The sequence below is a fragment of the Salvelinus fontinalis genome, chromosome 7 (genome assembly GCF_029448725.1).
Source record: "Salvelinus fontinalis isolate EN_2023a chromosome 7, ASM2944872v1, whole genome shotgun sequence".
Lineage (NCBI taxonomy): Eukaryota > Metazoa > Chordata > Actinopteri > Salmoniformes > Salmonidae > Salvelinus > Salvelinus fontinalis.
Window position 1 is genome coordinate 2,527,279 of NC_074671.1, and position 10,707 is coordinate 2,537,985.

At 36.9% G+C, this 10,707-nt stretch overlaps 1 protein-coding gene across 1 annotated transcript; it reads right to left on the reverse strand.

The window, feature by feature from the left end:
* Nucleotides 1-2,647: 2,647 nt before the first annotated feature.
* On the reverse strand, nucleotides 2,648-10,650 carry LOC129858877 (type-1 angiotensin II receptor-like). Its single transcript, XM_055928113.1, has 4 exons — nucleotides 10,081-10,650; nucleotides 9,665-9,880; nucleotides 3,260-3,372; nucleotides 2,648-2,879 (listed from the first exon to the last, which is right to left on the reverse strand). Exons 1-4 carry the CDS (start codon nucleotides 10,648-10,650, stop codon nucleotides 2,648-2,650), a joined length of 1,131 nt encoding a protein of 376 aa, XP_055784088.1.
* Nucleotides 10,651-10,707: the final 57 nt, after the last annotated feature.

Genomic DNA, 10,707 nt, shown 5'->3' on the forward strand with positions numbered 1-10,707 from the left:
GAACACATATTATATCTGTATGGTTCTAGAATTAAAACACTTATTATATCTGTATGGTTCTAGAATTAGAACACATATTATATCTGTATGGTTCTAGAATTAAAACACATATTATATCTGTATGGTTCTAGAATTAGAATACATATTATATCTGTATAGTTCTAGAATTAAAACACATATTATATCTGTATGGTTCTAGAATTACAACACATATTATATCTGTATGGTTCTAGAATTAAAACACATATCATATCTGTATGGTTCTTGAATTAAAACACATATTATATCTGTATGGTTCTAGAATTAAAACACATATTATATCTGTATGGTTCTAGAATTAAAACACATATTATATCTGTATGGTTCTAGAATTAAAGCACATATTATATCTGTATGGTTCTAGAATTAAAGCACATATTATATCTGTATGGTTCTAGAATTACACCACATATTATATCTGTATGGTTCTAGAATTAAAACACATATTATATCTGTATGGTTCTAGAATTAGAATACATATTATATCTGTATAGTTCTAGAATTAAAACACATATTATATCTGTATGGTTCTAGAATTAGAACACATATTATATCTGTATGGTTCTAGAATTAAAACACATATTATATCTGTATGGTTCTAAAATTAAAATACATATTATATCTGTATGGTTCTAGAATTAGAACACATATTATATCTGTATGGTTCTAGAATTAAAACAAATATTACATCTGTATGGTTCTAGAATTAGAATACATATTATATCTGTATAGTTCTAGAATTAAAACACATATTATATCTGTATGATTCTAAAATTAAAATACATATTATATCTGTATGGTTCTAGAATTAGAACACATATTATATCTGTATGGTTCTAGAATTAAAACACATATTATATCTGTATGGTTCTAGAATTAGAATACATATTATATCTGTATAGTTCTAGAATTAAAACACATATTATATCTGTATGGTTCTAGAATTACAACACATATTATATCTGTATGGTTCTAGAATTAAAACACATATTATATCTGTATGGTTCTTGAATTAAAACACATATTATATCTGTATGGTTCTAGAATTAAAACACATATTATATCTGTATGGTTCTAGAATTAAAACACATATTATATCTGTATGGTTCTAGAATTAAAACACATATTATATCTGTATGGTTCTAGAATTAAAACACATATTATATCTGTATGGTTCTAGAATTAAAACACATATTATATCTGTATGGTTCTAGAATTAAAGCACATATTATATCTGTATGGTTCTAGAATTAGAACACATATTATATCTGTATGGTTCTAGAATTAGAATACATATTATATCTGTATGGTTCTAGAATTAGAACACATATTATATCTGTATGGTTCTAGAATTAGAACACATATTATATCTGTATGGTTCTAGAATTAAAACACCTATTATATCTGTATGGTTCTAGAATTAAAACACATATTATATCTGTATGGTTCTAGAATTAAAACACATATTATATCTGTATGGTTCTAGAATTACAACACATATTATATCTGTATGGTTCTAGAATTAAAACACATATTATATCTGTATGGTTCTAGAATTAGAATACATATTATATCTGTATAGTTCTAGAATTAGAACACATATTATATCTGTATGGTTCTAGAATTAGAACACATATTATAGCTGTATGGTTCTAGAATTAAAACACATATTATATCTGTATGGTTCTAGAATTAGAACACATATTATATCTGTATGGTTCTAGAATTAGAACACATATTATATCTGTATGGTTCTAGAATTAAAACACATATTATATCTGTATGGTTCTAGAATTAGAACACATATTATATCTGTATGGTTCTAGAATTAAAACACATATTATATCTGTATGGTTCTAGAATTAAAACACATATTATATCTGTATGGTTCTAGAATTAGAATACATATTATATCTGTATAGTTCTAGAATTAGAACACATATTATATCTGTATGGTTCTAGAATTAGAACACATATTATATCTGTATGGTTCTAGAATTAAAACACATATTATATCTGTATGGTTCTAGAATTAGAATACATATTATATCTGTATGGTTCTAGAATTAGAACACATATTATATCTGTATGGTTCTAGAATTAGAACACATATTATAGCTGTATGGTTCTAGAATTAAAACACATATTATATCTGTATGGTTCTAGAATTAAAACACATATTATATCTGTATGGTTCTAGAATTAAAACACATATTATATCTGTATGGTTCTAGAATTACAACACAAATTATATCTGTATGGTTCTAGAATTAAAACACATATTATATCTGTATGGTTCTAGAATTAGAATACATATTATATCTGTATAGTTCTAGAATTAGAACACATATTATATCTGTATGGTTCTAGAATTAGAACACATATTATAGCTGTATGGTTCTAGAATTAGAATACATATTATATCTGTATGGTTCTAGAATTAGAACACATATTATATCTGTATGGTTCTAGAATTAGAACACATATTATATCTGTATGGTTCTAGAATTAAAACACATATTATATCTGTATGGTTCTAGAATTAGAACACATATTATATCTGTATTGTCCTTGAATTAAAAAACATTATCTATTTGTGGTTCTAGAATTAGTCCATAGCTACACACTCCACCTCCTTCTCTCCTCTCTTCACATTAGACATGGCCTCCTCCTGCTTGTTTTTGTTGGTGAGGTGCAGTACCTCGGAGACGCGGTAGGAAAGGGTAGATATCTTGGAGCTGATGTAGTGGTGTGTCCCGGCAGGGCCAGCGGGGGAACAGTGGAACATGTTCTTCCTGAAGTTCTGTCCCACAAAGCCGTAGAGGATGGGGTTGACACAGCTGGTGGTATAACATAAGACAAGATTAAATGTGTTCAGATAAGACTTTATTGTCAATTGTCACTGAAACTGAAATGTGCTCCCCACTAGACTTGTCCGAGCCTGAAATCCAGACCTGTTTTGTGCTAACATTCCACTCCTAGTACTCCGTGTCAAATGCCAAACATGTTGAGTTGACAAAAGTAGTGTAATAATAGCACAAACAGACTGGTTCCCAGGCTAGATTTTTCCCAGTTGGCAACGGCATTCGAACCAACAACTTTCCGGTTGCTGGCCCGCCTCTCTAACCTCTAGGTAATCTCTTGTGGACAGACTCATGTAACATTGACGCAATTATTCTAAACTTTAGTTCCGGGTTTCTGAGATTAACCTCAAAGCTACCTGTTGACCAAGGCTATGCAGATGGTGAAAGGCATGGCCGTGTCGATGACGTCCACCATCACACAGTTAGTTACAACTTTCAGCTGGGTCAGCAGCTCCATGAAGTGTAAAACCTGAGGACAGGAGCAGATGACATTAACTACACAAGGCACAGATCTAGAACTTTTTTTTTTAAATTTCTCATTACTTCAAGTGAACATTCACGGAGGAACAGGATATTAACAGGATAATAACAGGATAATAACAGGATAATAACAGGATAATAACGGGATAGTAACGGGATAGTAACGGGATAGTAACGGGATAGTAACGGGATAATAACGGGATAATAACGGGATAATAACAGGATGTAACAGGATATTAACAGGATAATAACAGGATATTAACAGGATATTAACAGGATAGTAACAGGATAGTAACAGGATATTAACGGGATATTAACGGGATAATAACGGGATAATAACGGGATAGTAACGGGATAGAAAAGGGATAGTAACGGGATAGTAACGGGATAATAACGGGATATTAACGGGATATTAACAGGATAATAACAGAATAATAACAGGATAATAATAGGATGTAACAGGATGTAACAGGATAATAACAGGATAATAACAGGATATTAACAGGATATTAACGGGATAATAACGGGATAATAACGGGATAATAACGGGATAATAACGGGATAATAACAGGATAATAACAGGATGTAACAGGATAATAACAGGATAATAATAGGATGTAACAGGATGTAACAGGATAATAACAGGATAATAACAGGATATTAACAGGATATTAACAGGATAATAACAGGATGTAACAGGATAATAACAGGATATTAACAGGATATTAACAGGATGTAAAAGGATAATAACAGGATAATAACAGGATATAACAGGATGTAACAGGATAATAACAGGATAATAACAGGATGTAACAGGATAATAACAGGATGTAACGGGATAATAACAGGATAATAACAGGATGTAACAGGATAATAACAGGATGTAACAGGATAATAACAGGATAGTAACAGGATAATAACAGGATAGTAACAGGATGTAATGGGGTAATAACAGGATAATAACAGGATATTAACAGGATAATAACAGGATGTAACGGGATAATAACAGGATAATAACAGGATAATAACAGGATGTAACAGGATAATAACAGGATATTAACAGGATAATAACAGGATAATAACAGGATAATAACAGGATGTAACAGGATAATAACAGGATATTAACAGGATAATAACAGGATAATAACAGGATAATAACAGGATAATAACAGGATAATAACAGGATGTAACAGGATGTAACGGGATGTAACGGGATAATAACAGGATAATAACAGGATAATAACAGGATAATAACAGGATAGTAACAGGATAATAACAGCATAATAACAGGATGTAACAGGATGTAACAGGATAATAACAGGATAATAACAGGATGTAACAGGATAATAACAGGATAATAACAGGATATCAACAGGATATTAACAGGATAATAACAGGATGTAACAGGATGTAACAGGATAATAACAGGATAATAACAGGATGTAACAGGATAATAACAGGATAATAACAGGATATCAACAGGATATTAACAGGATAATAACAGGATGTAACAGGATAATAACAGGATATTAACAGGATATTAACAGGATGTAACAGGATAATAACAGAATAATAACAGGATATAACAGGATGTAACAGGATAATAAAAGGATAATAACAGGATGTAACAGGATAATAACAGGATAATAACAGGATATTAACAGGATATTAACAGGATAATAACAGGATAATAACAGGATAATAACAGGATATTAACAGGATATTAACAGGATAATAACAGGATGTAACAGGATAATAACAGGATGTTAACAGGATATTAACAGGATGTAAAAGGATAATAACAGGATAATAACAGAATAATAACAGGATATAACAGGATGTAACAGGATAATAACAGGATAATAACAGGATGTAACAGGATAATAACAGGATGTAACAGGATAATAACAGGATGTAACAGGATAATAACAGGTAACAGGATAATAACAGGATGTAACAGGATAATAACAGGATGTAACGGGATAATAACGGGATAATAACGGAATAATAACGGGATAATAACGGGATAATAACGGGATAAAAACAGGATATTAACAGGATATTAACAGGATAATAACAGGATAATAACAGGATAATAACAGGATGTAACAGGATAATAACAGGATAATAACAGGATATTAACAGGATAATAACAGGATAATAACAGGATGTAACAGGATAATAACAGGATAATAACAGGATGTAACGGGATAATAACAGGATAGTAACAGGATAATAACAGGATAATAACAGGATGTAACGGGATAATAACAGGATGTAACAGGATGTAACAGGATGTAACAGGATAGTAACAGGATAATAACAGGATAATAACAGGATAATAACAGGATAGTAACAGGATAATAACAGGATAATAACAGGATGTAATGGGATAATAACAGGATAATAACAGGATGTAAAAGGATATTAACAGGATGTAACAGGATATTAACAGGATAATACCAGGATAATAACAGGATGTAAAAGGATAATAACAGGATATTAACAGGATATAACAGGATAATAACAGGATGTAACAGGATAATAACAGGATAATAACAGGATAATAACAGGATGTAAAAGGATATTAACAGGATGTAACAGGATATTAACAGGATAATAACAGGATAATAACAGGATAATAACAGGATGTAACAGGATAATAACAGGATATTAACAGGATAATAACAGGATATAACAAGATATTAACAGGATGTAACAGGATATTAACAGGATGTAACAGGATATTAACAGTATAATAACAGGATGTAACAGGATAATAACAGGATAATAACAGGATAATAACAAGATAATAACAGGATAATAACAGGATAATAACAGGATGTAACAGGATAATAACAGGATATTAACAGGATAATAACAGGATGTAACAAGATATTAACAGGATATTAACAGGATGTAACCGGATGTAACAGGATAATAACAGGATAATAACAGAATGTAACAGGATAGTAACGGGATAATAACAGGATAATAACGGGATAATAACGGGATAATAACGGGATAATAACAGGATAATCTGTTTAAAAGAATCAGTGGAAGAATTCCAAATGAATTCAGAGAATAGACTTTGAGGCGTTGTGTGTGTGTGGAGGGAGTCTCTTTAGAATGCAGTGTGTGTGGAGGGAGTCTCTTTAGAATGCAGTGTGTGTGTGGAGGGAGTCTCTTTAGAATGCAGTGTGTGAGTATATTTAGAATGCAGTGTGTGTGTGGAGGGAGTATCTTTAGAATGCAGTGTGTGAGTATCTTTAGAATGCAGTGTGTGTGGAGGGAGTATCTTTAGAATGCAGTGTGTGTGGAGGGAGTATCTTTAGAATGCAGTGTGTGTGGAAGGAGTATCTTTAGAATGCAGTGTGTGTGGAGGGAGTATCTTTAGAATGCAGTGTGTGTGGAGGGAGTATCTTTAGAATGCAGTGTGTGTGGAGGGAGTATCTTTAGAATGCAGTGTGTGTGTGGAGGGAGTATCTTTAGAATGCAGTGTGTGTGGAGGGAGTATCTTTAGAATGCAGTGTGTGTGTGGAGGGAGTATCTTTAGAATGCAGTGTGTGTGGAGGGAGTATCTTTAGAATGCAGTGTGTGTGGAGGGAGTCTCTTTAGAATGCAGTGTGTGTGGAGGGAGTATCTTTAGAATGCAGTGTGTGTGTGGAGGGAGTATCTTTAGAATGCAGTGTGTGTGTGGAGGGAGTATCTTTAGAATGCAGTGTGTGTGGAGGGAGTATCTTTAGAATGCAGTGTGTGTGTGGAGGGGGTATCTTTAGAATGCAGTGTGTGTGTGGAGGGAGTATCTTTAGAATGCAGTGTGTGTGGAGGGAGTATCTTTAGAATGCAGTGTGTGTGGAGGGAGTATCTTTAGAATGCAGTGTGTGTGGAGGGAGTATCTTTAGAATGCAGTGTGTGTGAGTATCTTTAGAATGCAGTGTGTGAGTATCTTTAGAATGCAGTGTGTGTGGAGGGAGTATCTTTAGAATGCAGTGTGTGTGGAGGGAGTATCTTTAGAATGCAGTGTGTGTGGAGGGAGTCTCTTTAGAATGCAGTGTGTGTGGAGGGAGTCTCTTTAGAATGCAGTGTGTGTGGAGGGAGTATCTTTAGAATGCAGTGTGTGTGTGGAGGGGGTATCTTTAGAATGCAGTGTGTGTGTGGAGGGAGTATCTTTAGAATGCAGTGTGTGTGGAGGGAGTATCTTTAGAATGCAGTGTGTGTGGAGGGAGTATCTTTAGAATGCAGTGTGTGTGGAGGGAGTATCTTTAGAATGCAGTGTGTGTGAGTATCTTTAGAATGCAGTGTGTGAGTATCTTTAGAATGCAGTGTGTGTGGAGGGAGTATCTTTAGAATGCAGTGTGTGTGGAGGGAGTATCTTTAGAATGCAGTGTGTGTGGAGGGAGTCTCTTTAGAATGCAGTGTGTGTGGAGGGAGTCTCTTTAGAATGCAGTGTGTGTGGAGGGAGTATCTTTAGAATGCAGTGTGTGTGTGGAGGGAGTATCTTTAGAATGCAGTGTGTGTGTGGAGGGAGTATCTTTAGAATGCAGTGTGTGTGGAGGGAGTATCTTTAGAATGCAGTGTGTGTGTGGAGGGAGTATCTTTAGAATGCAGTGTGTGTGGAGGGAGTATCTTTAGAATGCAGTGTGTGTGTGGAGGGAGTATCTTTAGAATGCAGTGTGTGTGGAGGGAGTATCTTTAGAATGCAGTGTGTGTGGAGGGAGTCTCTTTAGAATGCAGTGTGTGTGGAGGGAGTATCTTTAGAATGCAGTGTGTGAGTATCTTTAGAATGCAGTGTGTGTGTGGAGGGAGTATCTTTAGAATGCAGTGTGTGTGGAGGGAGTATCTTTAGAATGCAGTGTGTGTGGAGGGAGTATATTTAGAATGCAGTGTGTGTGGAGGGAGTATCTTTAGAATGCAGTGTGTGTGGAGGGAGTATATTTAGAATGCAGTGTGTGTGGAGGGAGTATCTTTAGAATGCAGTTTGTGTGGAGGGAGTATCTTTAGAATGCAGTGTGTGTGTGGAGGGAGTATCTTTAGAATGCAGTGTGTGTGGAGGGAGTATCTTTAGAATGCAGTGTGTGTGTGGATGGAGTATCTTTAGAATGCAGTGTGTGTGGAGGGAGTATCTTTAGAATGCAGTGGGTGTGGAGGGAGTATCTTTAGAATGCAGTGTGTGTGTGGAGGGAGTATCTTTAGAATGCAGTGTGTGAGTATCTTTAGAATGCAGTGTGTGAGTATCTTTAGAATGCAGTGTGTGTGGAGGGAGTATCTTTAGAATGCAGTGTGTGTGGAGGGAGTATCTTTAGAATGCAGTGTGTGTGGAGGGAGTATCTTTAGAATGCAGTGTGTGTGGAGGGAGTATCTTTAGAATGCAGTGTGTGAGTATCTTTAGAATGCAGTGTGTGTGGAGGGAGTATCTTTAGAATGCAGTGTGTGAGTATCTTTAGAATGCAGTGTGTGTGGAGGGAGTATCTTTAGAATGCAGTGTGTGAGTATCTTTAGAATGCAGTGTGTGTGGAGGGAGTCTCTTTAGAATGCAGTGTGTGTAGAGGGAGTATCTTTAGAATGCAGTGTGTGAGTATCTTTAGAATGCAGTGTGTGTGGAGGGAGTATCTTTAGAATGCAGTGTGTGTGGAGGGAGTATCTTTAGAATGCAGTGTGTGTGGAGGGAGTATCTTTAGAATGCAGTGTGTGTGGAGGGAGTCTCTTTAGAATGCAGTGTGTGTGGAGGGAGTCTCTTTAGAATGCAGTGTGTGTGGAGGGAGTATCTTTAGAATGCAGTGTGTGTGTGGAGGGAGTATCTTTAGAATGCAGTGTGTGTGTAGAGGGAGTATCTTTAGAATGCAGTGTGTGTGGAGGGAGTATCTTTAGAATGCATTGTGTGTGGAGGGAGTATCTTTAGAATGCAGTGTGTGTGGAGGGAGTATCTTTAGAATGCAGTGTGTGTGGAGGGAGTATCTTTAGAATGCAGTGTGTGAGTATCTTTAGAATGCAGTGTGTGTGTAGAGGGAGTATCTTTAGAATGCAGTGTGTGTGTGGAGGGAGTATCTTTAGAATGCAGTGTGTGTAGAGGGAGTCTCTTTAGAATGCAGTGTGTGTGTGGAGGGAGTCTCTTTAGAATGCAGTGTGTGTGTGGAGGGAGAATCTTTAGAATGCAGTGTGTGTGGAGGGAGTCTCTTTAGAATGCAGTGTGTGTGGAGGGAGTATCTTTAGAATGCAGTGTGTGTGTGGAGGGAGAATCTTTAGAATGCAGTGTGTGTGTGGAGGGAGTCTCCTCCCACCTGGTGGGGCACCCAACACAGGAAGAAAACTAGGACAGCCGACGCCAGTATCCTCAACACCTCATCATCTCTCGACCGGGTGGTCTTCTGGATGCTCCGCGCCCCGACCAGGGCTCCACCAATCAGGCAGTAGCAGGTGATGATGACGAGGAAGGGAAACAGGAACCCAAGGATGCTCTTCATCAGGCTAATGGTGAGGAGGAGGTGCCTGGAGCCCTGATTGATTTAATTTATTAGTGAATAGTGATGGGCTGCTCCAGATGGAGACCATAATAGAGGGTAGGGATACAAACACAATGAGACTTCACACTCAATGGAATTCAACAGAAAAACAACAATAGCACTAATTACCAGAATATCAACATGTTCCTGTTTAAGAATCACTTCATGAAAAAATAGCCCTGATCATGTCGAACCTCAGGGTGCAGTACGCCACACGTGGTGATGTTGTAGTTGGTGATGTGCATCAGGTCTCTGGTCAGGGCCGTGGGGACGGACAGCAGGAGGGCGAAGAGCCAAACCAGGACGCAGGTGATACGGGCGTAGAGCACAGTACGGCGCTGCCGCGACCTCACCGGGTGGACGATGGCCAGATAGCGGTCGATGCTGAGCGCGGTGAGGAAGAAGATGGAGCTGTAGAGGTTGAACATTACCAGTCCAGCGCTGGCCTTACACAGGAACCCACCGAAGGGCCACTGGTAACCTGTGGCTGTAAAGGTGGCCCACATGGGCAGGGTGATCAGGAAGGTAAGGTCTGAGATGGCTAGGTTGAGGACGAACACGTTGGCCACCGTCTTCAGCTTCATGTAACGGTAGATGACCGCCACCACCATGCTGTTCCCCACCATGCCGATGACAAAGTTACATCCGTACACGACCGGGATCAGGGTGAAGATGAAGTTGTGCCTCCCGGACATGGTGCAGTTCAGATGGATACCTTCTGTCTCTGTGGTCGATGCTCCTCCCGCCGTAAGGTTCTCCATCATCCTGTTTAACAGCTATATCCAGATCCCAGGGCAAACAGTCAGTACTATTACAGAAAC

What these genes read in the sequence shown, in the direction of transcription:
- LOC129858877 (XM_055928113.1), bottom strand. Translation starts at nt 10,650, where the DNA reads ATGATGGAGAACCTTACGGCGGGAGGAGCATCGACCACAGAGACAGAA. An exon ending in TGTGTTGGGTGCCCCACCAG is followed by an intron (nt 3,373 to 9,664) that starts GTGGGAGGAGAC and finishes TCCTGTCCTCAG; the next exon opens with GTTTTACACTTCATGGAGCT. An exon ending in TGCATAGCCTTGGTCAACAG is followed by an intron (nt 2,880 to 3,259) that starts GTAGCTTTGAGG and finishes TTATACCACCAG; the next exon opens with CTGTGTCAACCCCATCCTCT.